Source organism: Oncorhynchus tshawytscha, linkage group LG08 (genome assembly GCF_018296145.1).
Source record: "Oncorhynchus tshawytscha isolate Ot180627B linkage group LG08, Otsh_v2.0, whole genome shotgun sequence".
Classification (NCBI taxonomy): domain Eukaryota; kingdom Metazoa; phylum Chordata; class Actinopteri; order Salmoniformes; family Salmonidae; genus Oncorhynchus; species Oncorhynchus tshawytscha.
The window spans coordinates 84,638,695-84,655,808 of NC_056436.1; the positions used below are offsets into that span (position 1 = coordinate 84,638,695).

The window sequence follows — 17,114 nt, forward strand, 5'->3', positions numbered from 1 at the left end:
CCACCTCCACCTCCCTCTCCACCTCCCTCTCTCCCTCTCTCTCTCCCTCTCCCTCTCCACCTCCCTCTCTCCACCTCTCTCTCCCTCTCCACCTCCCTTTCCTTCTCCACCTCCCTCTCCGTCTCTAAATCAAAACGATTGCAAATATGCCAGGACCCATCTTTACCACATAGCTGATCTGTAATCATAAATAATAGTGCTACATTTTTTGGGGGGGAAGGCAATTACTTTGAACAGTCAGAGTCAGTTTCTCATGGGGATTACATGCATTTGTTTTCATTTTCATGAGGCTTTACTATGGCCTACTGGTTTAGCACCCCTTGGGTGAACGTCTGTTTAATGTGGAGTCTCTCTGTCCCTTCTAATACATAAAGCTTATCTCTGTGGCTTCACTTTCAACTGTCTCTCTCACACATGAACTTGACATTTTGTGAGCTGTCTCCTCTATTCCAAAGTAGACGCAAGATAGTGAGATAAAATTGAATCAAATTTGTGTCAAAGCAGTTCCACTGCGGAAGGCAGGGGGGCTAAAACATTATACGATATGTGCAGATTCCGTCTGTCAGTTTCCTGTTTATAATATAAAGAGGAGCTAAACGTTTTGGGTTATGGATATAACGGTTTACCTCGCTCTCAGCATCCCAACCGTATTTCGGTAATAAGTGGATCTTTTCCTCTGGATTTAATCGCAAAGCAAATATCTTGAGAACATTATAGAACTTTCACAACAGTGTTTTTCTGCAATGAGAACAAACATCCTGTTGAAGCTAAAAACAAACTACATTTTATTTGTGTTAATTCTGGACAATGAAACCAGCTGTGTAAGTCTAGTGACAGTTTACAGGACAACTTGTAGACAATAGCACTGTATAACATGTCATAGAAGATAGTAATGTTTCAGGTGAAATGCATGTGAAATGACCAGAATTCAGGCTATGAATGCATACGTCCACACACTGATGAATAACAAAGCAATGAGTAGCATGCTCCAGGATGTCCAGGAACACATGACTGAAACTCACTAATTATCTGTGTTTTCATTATCTCCCTGTCTCTACAGAGTGTGAGTGAGTTTGGCCTGGACATCATCGAGACCCCAGAGGGAGACAGATGGCCTCAGCTGATCGTCCAGCAGAGCCTGGACCGCGAGCAGAAGGACACCTTCGTCATGAAGATCAAGGTGGAGGATGGAGGAACGCCACCCAAGTCCAGCACGGCCATCCTCCAGGTCACCATCTCCGACGTCAACGACAATCGACCGGTCTTCAAGGACAGTGAGGTGGAGGTGAACATCCCTGAGAACGCCCCCATAGGAACCTCCGTCACCCAACTCCACGCTACAGACGCAGACCTCGGCTCCAACGCCCAGATCCACTTCTCCTTCTCTAATCAGATCTCCTCATCCACCAAGAGGCATTTTTCCATCGACAGCACCACCGGGCTGATCACTGTCAAGCAGCCCTTAGACCGGGAGGCCACTCCAGTCCACAAACTCATTGTCCTTGCCAGCGATGGCAGCTCCACCCCCTCCAGAGCTGCTGTTATCGTCAACGTAACGGACATTAATGACAATGTTCCGTCCATAGACACTCGGTACATAATGAACCTTGTAAATGGAACGGTTCTACTGTCGGAGAACGCACCTCTCAACACAAAAATAGCCCTAATTACAGTGACGGACAAGGACTCTGATCTGAATGGAAAAGTGACTTGTTATACTGACCACGATGTTCCTTTCAGGTTAAAGCCCGTCTTTAATGACCAGTTCCTGCTGGAGACTGCGGCCCCCCTAGATTACGAAACAACCAGGGAATATGCAATTAAGATAGTAGCGTCGGATTCTGGGAAGCCTCCTTTGAACACTTCAGCGATGGTTTTAATTAAAATTAAGGATGAGAATGACAACGCTCCCATCTTCCCTCAGCCTGAGATTCAGCTGTCCATACCAGAAAACAATGATCCATCCACGCAGCTCATAAAGATCAGTGCCATGGATGCAGACAGCGGACATAATGCAGAGATTATTTATTCTCTTGGCCCTGACGCTCCTGATGGGTTTAACATAGATCGACGGTCAGGTATCCTCTCCGTTGGAAAACGCCTGGACAGAGAGAAGCAGGAGAAGTATTCGTTCACTGTCATGGCGAGGGACAATGGGTCTACTTCCCTGCAGAGCAATGTCACAGTGAGGTTAATAGTGCAGGACCTCAACGACAACAGCCCAGCTTTCACCCATCCTGAGTATAACTTCTACGTGCCTGAGAACCTGCCTCTGTACGGGACCGTGGGTCTGATCACCGTCACAGATTCAGACGCAGGTGACAACTCCGTCATAACACTGTCCATCCTGAACGGGAAAGACAATTTCATTATTGATCCCCAGACCGGTGTGATCAAACCCAACATCACATTTGATAGAGAGCTGCAAAGCTCATACACTTTTATGGTGAAGGCTATAGACGGAGGGCAACCACCCAGCACTTCATACGCCAAGGTCACCATAAACGTTGTGGATGTCAATGACAATCGACCCGTTTTTGTTATTCCCTCGTCCAACTACTCTTACGATCTGGTCCAGTCTACCACCAGCCCTGGGTCTGTGGTCACCAGAGTGTTCGCTATTGACAATGACACTGGCATGAATGCTGAGCTGCAGTACAGTTTCATTGGGGGATCACCAAGAGGGCTGTTTGCCATAGACAAAACAACTGGTAATATAACTCTGCAGGAGAAGATAGTCTCAGCCGATCAGGGTTTACACAGGCTAGTGGTGAAAGTCAAAGACCTGGGCCAGCCAGAGTCCTTACATGCAATCGCCCTCATTCACCTCTTCATTAACGAGACTGTATCCAACGCTACGTTCATTCTAGAGCAGCTACGTAAGAGCTTGGAGACTCCATTGGACCGTAACGTGGGAGACAGTGAGGTCACACCCCAAGCCAACGGATACGTGATTGTTGTCATCGCAATTATAGCTGGGACTATGACAGTTATCTTAGTCATCTTCGTGACGGCATTGGTGCGCTGCCGTCAGACGCCCAGGCACAAAGTGGTGCAGAAGGGCAAGCAGAGCGGCGAGTGGGTGTCGCCCAACCAGGAGAACCGTCAAATCAAAAAGAAAAAGAAGAAAAAGAAGAGATCCCCTAAGAGCCTCCTCTTGAACTTTGTCAGCATAGAAGAATCCAAGCCTGATGATCCCAGCCAGGAGCACATTAATGGAACCCTGGACCTGCCTGTGGAGCTAGATGAGCAGACCATGGGGAAATATAACTGGGCCACTACTCCGACCACCTTCAAACCTGACAGCCCAGACTTAGCCAAGCATTACAAGTCTGCCTCCCCGCAGCCAACCTTCCAAATCAAACCAGAGACCCCGATGGCGCCCAATAAACACCACGTGATTCAGGAGCTCCCGCTAGACAACACGTTTGTGGTGGGCTGTGACTCGCACTCCAAGTGCTCCTCCACCAGCTCAGACCCGTACTCGGTCTCAGAGTGCAGCTGTCAGGGGGGATTCAAGACTCCTGGGCAAATCCACACCAGACAGGTAATTCATAACTTATTTTCTAAAGCTACCTATTGTTCCCACTCCCACTCCCCGTATCACTGTCCCTTTGTTGATAAGATGGAGGGTGATGGGTGGCAGCGGGAGGGAGCCGGGAGAATGAACCACACAAAAAGTCACATGTGCATTAATGTCATCAGCATTGAATATTGAGGAAGAATACCTCAGAGAGGAAGGAGTGAAATGAAGTTTGGCCAAGAAACCTCATTAAAATTAAATCTATCTTTACTTCTTGAAAAAGACAGATTATACCTCCCTTTGCTATCTTGTATTATATGTTTGTAAAAACCCTTTAACCTTATTTGGGTTAATGTTCCACTTTAAAGTATAATGGAGGCAGTGGAATGGTGGAAACTAGTCTTAAATGAGAATCTTAAGTGAGAAAGGCTGGTGGCAGAGTAATAGCATGCTTGAGAATCAAGTCGGCAACGCCACTAATTGAACTCTGCCCAGGTGTATTTGCTGAGGACCAATGGATTAAAGCAGAGCTAAGCTTTTTTGATTGACACACCTGGGGAAAAAAATAGCATGTCTGACAGACAGAGGAAAACCAAACATAGAGTGTTTGATTTGGGTTCAATCAGCTGTTCACTTTCCCCTGAAATAGTAGGAAACGTATCCCCCAAGAGTTTCCAATACAGAATAATAAGACCTCATTAAATAATCCCAGATTTCCGTTGCGTGCTGGAGATATTAAGTGGTGTCTTGACTATGGAGGCTCTGAAGGCTTTGTCAGCATGAGGAGTAGAGCAAAGCAAAAAAACCTTTTGAATGCTAGTGTCTGGTCTGAGGCTTATGATTCCCTAAGAGATATGCCAAATGCGAGGTGCCCTAATAAATAAATGCAGGACAGGGAGGTGCGAGGTGCCAGGGCAGAGCAGAGTGGGGCAGAGCAGGGCAGAGCGGGGCAGAGCAGAGCAGAGCGGGGCAGAGCAGAGCAGAGCAGGGCAGATCAGAGCAGAGCTAATAAATAAATGCAGGACAGGGAGGTGAGGAGAGGTGGTCTTGCTGAGGGCAGACAGAGCAGAGTAGGGCAGAGCAGAGTAGGGCGGCAGAGCAGAGCAGAGGCAGAGCGAGGGCAGAGCAGAGCGGGGCAGAGCAGAGCGGGCAGGAGCAGAGCAGAGCAGGGGCAGAGCAGAGCAGCAGAGCAGAGCAGAGCAGAGTGGGGCAGAGCAGAGCAGAGCAGAGCAGGGCAGAGCAGAGCAGGGCAGAGCGGGGCAGAGCAGAGCAGAGCAGAGCTCAGAGTTTTTTAGTTTTTGTCTTTTGTTTTTCATGATTTTTGTTCACATCTAAACTAACACATCCTGGTGCAGTTTTAGCATACATCTTTTATGGATTTTATTTGTTGCAGGGTAACATTCTTGAGTTTTGTACTTGTCAATCTTCACAGAATTGTACAGATTTTTTTGGGGGGGGAAGGGGGTTTGCCTTGTTGCCCTCATAGTGGCCTCTTGAAGCTTTTCCATCCTTTTGAAATCTGTTGTTGCATAGTTCTTACAGATTACTGTCTATCATTTTCAATCCCTTGTAGCATAGTTCTTACAAATGAGTTATGTACATGGTAATTTAAAGAGACACCCACACGAAGCAGATATTCTTTTCCCTCTCACCAATCTTTTATTTAAACCATTTAAAAGCAACACTGCCCATGGTACATTATCCGTAAGCCTACTTGCAGAGCCAGCACAGGAACATATACTTCACTTGTTGTTTGTAATGCTCCCTGTCAAGTTGTCAGAATGGCTTTGCACTCATACTGGTTATGTCCTGCACTAAAAGACCCCCTGAAATACGCACAAATATTTATCCAATGTTTTGGTAAAAATTCTGATAAATTCCGATTTTTTTTTTTTGTGGGGGGGGGGCAGTATTAATGGTGTATTTCATATATTCCTGATGTTGTTCATCAGTGAGAAATACTTCTCCTTTAAACTAATCTGAATGAATTTATGATTAAATCACCATTCTCCTCCGTCCTTGTAATGTGCCGAATCAGCTGTTCAATCATTATATTTTATCTAGTGTAGGGCTTGCTAATCTGGGTTTGCTAATCTGAAAAAGGCTTTGCGAGTTGAATTGAATCATTATCTGTTTCTTATGGGGTAATTTTTGGTCAGGCATTTCGAGTTTAATCACTTTTTTGTTTCTTATGTAATTATTGGTCATAATATTTGGTTAGATTCTGTCAAACACATGCTTTTGGTCTAAAGTGGGACAGTGTTGTTCAACCTGAAAGACCAGCACCACCTTAGAGATGTCAGGACGATCTATTATCTCTATTGTAATCTCCTGTCACCTGGAGCGTTTGAAAAGTAGGGCCTCCCTGTTGGCATTAGATATGACAGTTAAGTGTGCTTATTCAAAGCCTACACGTGAAGTAAATCAGGGTTTGGTGAGAATCTAGTGCTCAAAAGGCTAATTAAAAGCATTAAAGGGTTAATCACTCATAATACAAAATGATTAAAATCTCTGTAATTAGGTTTCGGGAGAGGATAATAGATACAAGAGGAAAGAAGTCAATGTCCTTTAGGATTGTTAATATTATATCAGGTATACCTGTGTTGTTATGTGTTAATAACATTTAGACTACGGTACCCAGCAGGCTATGCGGGGGGGTGGCAGGTGGTTGAAGAATGCCTTGCATGGCTAAATGAGGAGTTTTCTAGCTGAAGTATATGTTCATTAAAAGTAGTTTAACCTATGCCCCGGTTTGTCATTATACAAGGAACAAACATAACAATACCTAAATATCATTGGCAGTTACTAGGTCTTTAATATTATTGGACCTCTGACAGCCAATGACTGACAATACTGGCTACAACTTCCTAGTTTTGACTTGTCTGTAAACTCTCGCTCCAATAGATTCCTCTTTTAACATTGATACAGTTCAGATACATTCTCTAATGCTCCCCAAAATATTAACATTCATGTTTTTCTTTATCTCATGAAATGAAAATGTTTTTATCGAGTGTTGAATTCACAACTGTGATCCGTTCAAGTCAGCCTGGCCTTAACAAAAGCAGCATATGGCAAGTGGACACCGCTCAATCTCCCTGAGCATAAACCTGTAATACAAAAAGTCCAAAATAAAGGATAAAGCAGATTGTGATGTTTTTATTTGTTCATGAAAGTGAAAGACAGTGATTTTACGTGCCTCTTCCATTGACCTTTTACCTAAAGCTGCTAGAGGATAAAGGATATAACAGCACACATTGAATCCTAATAGGAGACACAGGAGACTTACAGATGAAGGTCAGATGAATGTTTAAGGGGACTTACAGATGTAGGCGCTAAAGAGGGAAGCTAGTCAAAAAAGACTTCAGAGACTAAATATTTATGGCACCATATGGTATCTTAATATCCTAAGAGCTTTGTTTGGTAGGATCCAATGCTGCTCAGTGCACCATAGCCTATTTTCCTCTCTCCCTAGCTTCCCTTCTCTCGTTTATTCCCTCCCTCATATCTTCCTTCCTTTTCTTTTATCTCTGCCTATCTCCCTGTTCCCAGCCGGTAGTTTTAGAGGTCAATCCCCTCCCGGTGACGTGAGGGAAACCTCTGTCTCCATCTGTGCTTTAGTTGTGGCAGATCAAGTGAGCAACCTCCCTGGTTGGCTGAGTGATCTCAGACACGGGCATGAATATGCAACAGCAAAGAGGCCAATATGCTCTTTTGTTTGTCCCATATTCCACAGGGCCATAGTGCATACCAGGTCAGTTGTTGATGTCAGACCAAACCCTCCTGTGGTTTGTGTGTTTTCTTAGCTAGCAGAGCCATTAACATATTCATACTTAACATACTGTACATAGATATTACCATTTGACATGATCTCAGAACATGAACATTTGAAAGGATGGCAGATGTGATTATGTTGTTGTTGTAATTTACAATATATTACCTAAAACAATCACTCTAGCTAAGTGTTATAGCCAACCCTTACAGAAAAACCACATGATATAGCACATGTAGAAAAACCACATGATATAGCACATGTAGAAAAATCACATGATTTGACATGCAGAAAATCACGTGATTTGACATGTTTTTTTTTGTTGGGAATGTGTCGTTTTATGTTTACACATGTTTCTGTACATGTTGTCATGTAGAGAATAACATGAAAACTTATTTTTGGAACTTGTGTGTTTAAAAAAAAAAATGTATTCATGTTTTTTTTCTATAAGGGTAGGGTTGTGATGGACAATTTGGAAAATTTCCCAAACTTCTAACCAAGCTGCTGTAATGACTTGTGATGCCAGTAGACAGTAGATGGGGGGGTGGGCGGACAGGTGGGACGGTCTGTTGTATCACCTCTTACCAGCTGATTAAGGCGTTTGCCTCTATAATCAATATGCATACTGTAGGTAGGCCTAATGTAAGCAGCAGCTCAAGGTCAGATTCAACATGATGATTCAGATATCGACAGATGTGTCTGTTATAGTTTTGGCGCAGACCTCGTGAATGTCAAGACCTGTACCTATCAGAAGGTACCTACTGAAGAGTGCCAGAGTAAGGACTACAGTACGAGACAAAATGCCGTTTTCAGGGTTAAAACGAAGTGTTGCAGTAGGGTGGTGGATGTAATTATACATTTGGAGTTAAATCTATTGGAGAGAATTGCATGCTCTGATGATCACAGTGAAATGCACAAGTTTATGCTCTCATGTAGTATTCTTCAAGGACTTCATCTGGCGAGGAAATCATACCTGATTGTCAGCTGTACCTTGAAGAATGCTTTTTGAATACAAATGATCTAGAGATTTTTGTATTCACTGTTCCGAGTGTAATAGAGTTTAACAGCTACTACAGATTAGATTTCTAAGAGCTGGATTATATTGTAACTTCAATCTCCCTATATCTGTCTGTCTCTCTATATTACAGGAGACGGCACTGAAACCACCCCTCTATGACACACTCTGTGGCTCAGGTACAAGTCGCTGCCACAGGATAAAAATCAATCTCTAGCTGCCAGTACCTAGAGAGAGAAAGAGAGAGGGAGAGAGAGAGAGAGAGAGAGGGAGGGAGGAAGGCACAGACGAAAAGGTGAATCTCATACTATACAGTCTCTACAGTCTACAAAAACACCAACCAACAAAAAAAGGAATATGTTAATTTCGTTTATTTAATTTTTTGTTTGCCGATAAAGAAAAAAAGTAGAACTTGAATAATTTTCACAGAAATTAAGACACATTGTTGCCTGCCTGAAACTTGACAAAAACTCTCCTTGTGAATCCTGTAGGAGGTTTGAAATACATTATAGAAAGCCACCATTTACAGTATATCTTATTATATCTATCTCCTAGACGATGACTCACGATATAACCCACCCCCATGTATACAAAACATACAGTACAAATACAATGAATATCTCTTCTGTACTTTATTCTGTTTATTTTGTTTATATTTTGTTTATATGTATTTATTTATATTTATCACAGAGTTGACTGTTTATATTTATTGATTATGTTTGACTAAAGTTTACATACCTGGTGTCTGTTTTTATGTTGTTGTTTTTTTCCTTGCTTTTTAATCCATTGAATTTGGTATTTTTGGGCTTGCTTGTGGATATACTGACTGGCTATGTGTAATGCTGCAAGCTAGACCTACTGCTAATGGGCCTACTGCTAATGGGCCTACTGCTAATGGGCCTACTACTAATGGGCCTACTGCTAATGGGCCTACTGCTAATGGATCTACTACTAATGGGTCTACTGCGGATGGGTCTACTGCTAATGGGCCTACTACTAATGGGCCTACTACTAATAGGTCTTCTGCTAATGGGCCTACTGCTAATGGGTCTACTGCTAATGGGCCAGTTAGTAGGGAAGAGTGTGGCTGGTGTTAATATACATGGCCCACTGGACTGGAACACCACATTGTGGTGATTTACCAGGACTAGGAGGACTGTGTCTACAGATTGCCTCCGTAGGACAGTAGGGAATTGTACCTCATAATAGAGAGGATGAGTTTAATACTTTGAGCTAAGCCACAATCACAAGGGACCTGAAAGGCTCTGTTCACAATCAAAAGCTGTTCTATGTAGGACTAAACAGATGAGCGCCATGGTTTAACCTGAGTGTACTAGAGTCAGATAGACCGATTCACAGTAGAGCACCATGGTTTAACCTGAGTGTACTAGAGTCAGATAGACCGATTCACAGTAGAGCGCCATGGTTTAACCTGAGTGTACTAGAGTCAGATAGACCGATTCACAGTAGAGCACTATGGTTTAACCTGAGTGTACTAGAGTCAGATAGACCGATTCACAGTAGAGCACTCTGGTTTACCTGAGTGTACTAGAGTCAGATAGACCGATTCACAGTAGAGCACCATGGTTTAACCTGAGTGTACTAGAGTCAGATAGACCGATTCACAGTAGAGCGCCATGGTTTAACCTGAATGTATTAGAGTCAGATAGACCGATTCACAGTAGAGCACCATGGTTTAACCTGAGTGTACTAGAGTCAGATAGACCGATTCACAGTAGAGCGCCATGGTTTAACCTGAGTGTACTAGAGTCAGATAGACCGATTCACAGTAGAGCACTATGGTTTAACCTGAGTGTACTAGAGTCAGATAGACCGATTCACAGTAGAGCACTCTGGTTTACCTGAGTGTACTAGAGTCAGATAGACCGATTCACAGTAGAGCACCATGGTTTAACCTGAGTGTACTAGAGTCAGATAGACCGATTCACAGTAGAGCGCCATGGTTTAACCTGAATGTATTAGAGTCAGATAGACCGATTCACAGTAGAGCGCCATGGTTTAACCTGAGTGTACTAGAGTCAGATAGACAGATTCACAGTAGAGCGCCATGGTTTAACCTGAGTGTACTAGAGTCAGATAGACCAATTCACAGTAGGCGCCATGGTTTAACCTGAGTGTACTAGAGTCAGATAGACAGATTCACAGTAGAGCGCCATGGTTTAACCTGGTGTACTAGAGTCAGATAGACCGATTCACAGTAGAGCGCCATGGTTTAACCTGAGTGTACTAGAGTCAGATAGACCGATTCACAGTAGAGCACCATGGTTTAACCTGAGTGTACTAGAGTCAGATAGACCGGTTCACAGTAGAGCACCATGGTTTAACCTGAGTATACTAGAGTCAGATAGACCGATTCACAGTAGAGCACCCTGGTTTAACCTGAGTGTACTAGAGTCAGATAGACCGATTCACAGTAGAGCGCCATGGTTTAACCTGAGTGTACTAGAGTCAGATAGACAGATTCACAGTCATGGTTTAACCTGAGTGTACTAGAGTCAGATAGACCGATTCACAGTAGAGCGCCATGGTTTAACCTGAGTGTACTAGAGTCAGATAGACCGGTTCACAGTAGAGCACCATGGTTTAACCTGAGTGTACTAGAGTCAGATAGACCGATTCACAGTAGAGCGCCATGGCTTAACCTGAGTGTACTAGAGTCAGATAGACCGGTTCACAGTAGAGCACCATGGTTTAACCTGAGTGTACTAGAGTCAGATAGACAGATTCACAGTAGAGCACCATGGTTTAACCTGAGTGTACTAGAGTCAGAAACACCGATTCACAGTAGAGCGCCATGGTTTATCCTGAGTGTACTAGAGTCAGATAGACAGATCCCACAAGTCAGAGCCGATTTAACCTGTGAGATATAATATTACATATTTCAAAAGATGGTTCCAAGTGGTAAAACTCAGGCAGTTCGTTAACACCACTTGGTTGGTTTAGAGCAACAACAAAAAAAAGACTAACTTGATTTTGTTCACTTATTTATATCAATGCATTATTTGTTCAAGTGAAATTAAGAGAGATAAATATTGAACACCTGAAATGAGTATTAGTAGTACAAGCAACACTCAGCACTCAATGTATTAACATAAATAAGGTGAAGACAGAAGAATCTTTACAATCCACTTTCAATATTTACACGCCTTTTGGTTTCTGGTTTGGTATCCACACAAATATATGCCTCTACTGCATTGTGTAAACACTCATCGTGGTTATGTCCTGATCTTTATTACTATCTTCAATACTACACTAATAAACAGCTTGGTGGGTTAGCACTGTTGTTAATAGTCATGATGTTTAATGGTTGTCTAATGAAAGAGACTGCTTTGGTAGACGAGGCTCTATGTACAGTATGTGTGGCACATATACCATACCTTCCTAATGATCCCCATCGTTTCTGGAGAAGGTACCAGATGTAATTATGGTATCAAATGTATTACTACTAAGTAGAACCGCAGTGTGAACTATACAGAGCATCTTAGCACTGTAATCATCATTTGATTTAACTGATCTTTGGGAGAAAAGAGAAAAAACATATACATGATAAGAAGACAGTTTTTTAAATCTTCTGTAAAGGGAGACAGATGACTATGGAACAGCAACCTCACTTTTATTCAATGTGAAGTACAATATGCTCCTTACATACTCTGTAATTAACTTTGATTTGCCAATTATGTGGAGAAAATAACCTGTATATAAATGTTTTGTTTATGTATGTGTGAGCTTCTGGAATTTATTAAAGTCTTTTTGCATTGTACTGCACATTTCCCATGACTCTTCTTATTAATCAGGGCATTGGACCTTCTCATTGCATTATATTATACTGTCTGTCCTTCCTTCATTATATTATACTGTCTGTCCTTCATTATATTATACTGTCTGTCCTTCCTTCATTATATTATACTGCCTGTCCTTCATTATATTATACTGTCTGTCCTTCCTTCATTATATTATACTGTCTGTCCTTCCTTCATTATATTATACTGTCTGTCCTTCCTTCATTATATTATACTGTCTGTCTGTCCTTCATTATATTATACTGTCTGTCCTTCATTATATTATACTGTCTGTCCTTCATTATATTATACTGTCTGTCCTTCCTTCATTATATTATACTGTCTGTCCTTCATTATATTATACTGTCTGTCCTTCCTTCATTATATTATACTGCCTGCCCTTCATTATATTATACTGTCTGTCCTTCATTATATTATACTGTCTGTCCTTCATTATATTATACTGTCTGTCCTTCCTTCATTATATTATACTGTCTGTCTGTCCTTCATTATATTATACTGTCTGTCCTTCATTATATTATACTGTCTGTCCTTCCTTCATTATATTATACTGTCTGTCCTTCATTATATTATACTGTCTGTCCTTCCTTCATTATATTATACTGTCTGTCCTTCATTATATTATACTGTCTGTCCTTCATTATATTATACTGTCTGTCCTTCCTTCATTATATTATACTGTCTGTCTGTCCTTCATTATATTATACTGTCTGTACTTCATTATATTATACTGCCTGTCCTTCATTATATTATACTGTCTGTCCTTCCTTCATTATATTATACTGTCTGTCCTTCATTATATTATACTGTCTGTCCTTCATTATATTATACTGTCTGTCCTTCCTTCATTATATTATACTGTCTGTCTGTCCTTCATTATATTATACTGTCTGTACTTCATTATATTATACTGCCTGTCCTTCATTATATTATACTGTCTGTCCTTCCTTCATTATATTATACTGTCTGTCTCCTTCATTATATTATACTGTCTGTCCTTCCTTCATTATATTATACTGTCTGTCTGTCCTTCATTATATTATACTGTCTGTCCTTCATTATATTATACTGTCTGTCCTTCCTTCATTATATTATACTGTCTGTCCTTCATTATATTATACTGTCTGTCCTTCCTTCATTATATTATACTGCCTGTCCTTCATTATATTATACTGTCTGTCCTTCCTTCATTATATTATACTGTCTGTCCTTCCTTCATTATATTATACTGTCTGTCCTTCCTTCATTATATTATACTGTCTGTCTGTCCTTCATTATATTATACTGTCTGTCCTTCATTATATTATACTGTCTGTCCTTCCTTCATTATATTATACTGTCTGTCCTTCCTTCATTATATTATACTACTGTCCTTCATTATATTATACTGTCTGTCCTTCCTTCATTATATTATACTGCCTGTCCTTCATTATATTATACTGTCTGTCCTTCCTTCATTATATTATACTGTCTGTCCTTCCTTCATTATATTATACTGTCTGTCCTTCCTTCATTATATTATACTGTCTGTCTGTCCTTCATTATATTATACTGTCTGTCCTTCATTATATTATACTGTCTGTCCTTCCTTCATTATATTATACTGTCTGTCCTTCATTATATTATACTGTCTGTCCTTCCTTCATTATATTATACTGTCTGTCTGTCCTTCATTATATTATACTGTCTGTCCTTCCTTCATTATATTATACTGTCTGTCCTTCCTTCATTATATTATACTGTCTGTCTGTCCTTCATTATATTATACTGTCTGTACTTCATTATATTATACTGCCTGTCCTTCATTATATTATACTGTCTGTCCTTCCTTCATTATATTATACTGTCTGTCCTTCATTATATTATACTGTCTGTCCTTCATTATATTATACTGTCTGTCCTTCCTTCATTATATTATACTGCCTGCCCTTCATTATATTATACTGTCTGTCCTTCATTATATTATACTGCCTGTCCTTCATTATATTATACTGTCTGTCCTTCATTATATTATACTGTCTGTCCTTCATTATATTATACTGTCTGTCCTTCCTTCATTATATTATACTGTCTGTCTGTCTGTCTGTCTGTCTGTCTGTCTGTCTGTCTGTCTGTCTGTCTGTCTGTCTGTCTGTCTGTTTCTGTCTGTCATCTACAGTGTCTGTCTGTCTGTCTGTCTGTCTGTCTGTCTGTCTGTCTGTCTGTCTGTCTGTCTGTCTGTCTGTCTGTCTGTCTGTCTCATCATCTGTCTGTCTGTCTGTCTCTTCTGTCTGTCTGTCTGTCTCTCTGTCTGTCTGTCTGTCTGTCCTTCCTTCATTATATTATACTGTCTGTCTGTCTGTCCTTCCTTCATTATATTATACTGTCTGTCTGTCTGTCCTTCCTTCATTATATTATACTGTCTGTCTGTCCTTCCTTCATTATATTATACTGTCTCTCTGTCTGTCCTTCCTTCATTATATTTTACTGTCTATTCAGCTTCCCTGCATTTCCTCTACTTATAACAGAAGCCCATTAAGACTAAAAATAACCTCGAAATTATCTATTCGGTGATTTGTAATTTTTTTGTAAGATTGTCATTCTACATTGTACTGTCTAGGTCAACGACGGGCCATGCCCTTCACAAATGCTGTGTTGCTGGATTGGTTAGTTGGACAAACAATAATAATTGGCTCATCAGTTCAGCCTGAGGGAAAAAATTGCAAAAAATATGAAGCGTTGTTGTTTTTCTTGGAACTGCACAACTCTACAACAGGGAAGAAATGATGAGACCGTTTAGATATCCATCTTTCATCAGGAACAGTTTTAAATAGACGTTAGGATGGAAATATTCTACAAACAGGACTTTTGAAGTGCACATCTACAGTATAACTATGTAAGAATATTCAAATATATATACTGTATATATAAGGAATCCCATGCTGTCTGTTATAGTTTGCCATAACATCATACTGTTAGAATCCAATTCAATTGCAAGGCATGAACACAATCAGAGCTCTTAACAATGAACACAACCAGAGATCTTAACAATGAACACAATCAGAGCTCTTAACAATGAACACAATCAGACATCTTAACAATGAACACAACCAGAGATCTTAACAATGAACACAATCAGAGCTCTTAACAATGAACACAACCAGAGCTATTAACAATGAACACAACCAGAGCTCTTAACAATGAACACAATCAGAGCTATTAACAATGAACACAACCAGAGATCTTAACAATGAACACAACCAGAGATCTTAACAATGAACACAATCAGACATCTTAACAATGAACACAACCAGAGCTCTTAACAATGAACACAATCAGACATCTTAACACTGAACACAATCAGACGACTTAATTTTCATTGTCTGTATTTAAAGGCATGAACCCATCCAGAGCTCTAATTTATACCTTGTTGTAGGTATTTGAAGGTACGAACACAATCAGACCTCTTAACCATGAACCCAACCAGAGATCTAAACTATGAACCCAACCATAGATCTAAACTATGAATCCAACCATAGATCTAAACTATGAACCCAACCAGAGATCTAAGCTATGAACCCAACCAGAGATCTTAACTATGAACCCAACCAGAGATCTAAACGATGAACCCAACCAGAGAGCTTAACTATGAACCCAACCAGAGATCTTAACTATGAACCCAACCAGAGATCTTAACTATGAACCCAACCAGAGATCTTAACTATGAACCCAACCAGAGATCTTAACTATGAACCCAACCAGAGATCTTAACTATGAACCCAACCAGAGATCTAAACTATGAATCCAACCATAGATCTAAACTATGAACCCAACCAGAGATCTAAGCTATGAACCCAACCAGAGAGCTTAACTATGAACCCAACCAGAGATCTTAACTATGAACCCAACCAGAGATCTTAACTATGAACCCAACCAGAGATCTAAACGATGAACCCAACCAGAGAGCTTAACTATGCCTCGTTGTAGGTTTTAAATCTAACAGTGCACTTGAAAGGCTAAAGAAACACATGAAACACAGAAGCAAAAGAAACTATTTAATTTCTTATCAAAGTTACTTCATATTTCAAAAACTGTGAAGCTAATCAATTCCCTTGAGGGAAGTACGTCCTTGGTGAAAAGAGGATCACTACAGTAGACTATGCACATCCTCACAGAGAGAGGGTATGCAAATGTCAAACTACTATAAATAGCTTAATGTAAACCTGGAAAATCACTGGCTAAATGCTAGCTTCTCACTGAGAACTAACACAACTGGTGCAAACCTACACTTCCATTCAAAAGTGTGGGGTCACTTAGAAATTGAATTGTTTTTGAAAGAAAAACAAAATAAAATGTCCATTTAAAATAACATCAAATTGATCAGAAATACAGTGTAGACATTGCTAATGTTGTAAATTACTATTGTAGCTGGAAACGGCTTATTTTTATTGAAATATATACATAGGCGTACAGAGGCCCATTATCAGCAACCATCACTCCTGTGTTCCAATGGCACATTGTGTTAGCTAATCCAAGTGTATCATTTTAAAGACTAATCGATTATTAGAAAACCCTTTTGCAATTATGTTCGTACAGCTGAAAACTGTTGTTCTGATTAATAAGCAATAAAACGGACCTTCTTTAGACTAGGTGAGTATCTGGAGCATTAACATTTGTGGGTTCAATTACAGGCTCAAAATGGCCAGAAACAAAGACTTTCTTCTGAAACTCGTCAAATCTTGTTCTGAGAAATGAAGGCTAATCCATGCGAGAAATTGCCAAGAAACTGAAGATCTCGTCCCATGCTGTGTACTACAGTACTCCCTTCAGAGAACAGCGCAAACTGTCTCTAACCAGAAAAGATAGAGGAGTGGGAGGCCCTGGTGCACAACTGAGCAAGACGACAAGTACATTAGAGTGTCTAGTTTGAGAAACAGACGCCTCACAAGTCCTAAACTGGCAGCTTCATCAAATAGTACCCGCAAAACACCAGTCTCAACGTCAACA

At 40.6% G+C, this 17,114-nt stretch overlaps 1 protein-coding gene across 1 annotated transcript in view; it reads left to right on the top strand.

Annotated features, from left to right (window-relative positions):
• LOC112256996 (protocadherin-11 X-linked-like) overlaps positions 1–9,391 on the top strand; it is a 36,801-nt gene extending 27,410 nt beyond the window's left edge. Inside the window, exons 3-4 of the mRNA XM_042326124.1 lie at positions 1,061–3,547; positions 8,441–9,391. Coding sequence (XP_042182058.1) covers positions 1,061–3,547; positions 8,441–8,524 — 2,571 coding nt within the window. The 3' untranslated portion in view covers positions 8,525–9,391. The remainder of the gene's footprint in view (positions 1–1,060; positions 3,548–8,440) is intronic.
• The last annotated feature ends 7,723 nt before the right edge of the window (positions 9,392–17,114 follow it).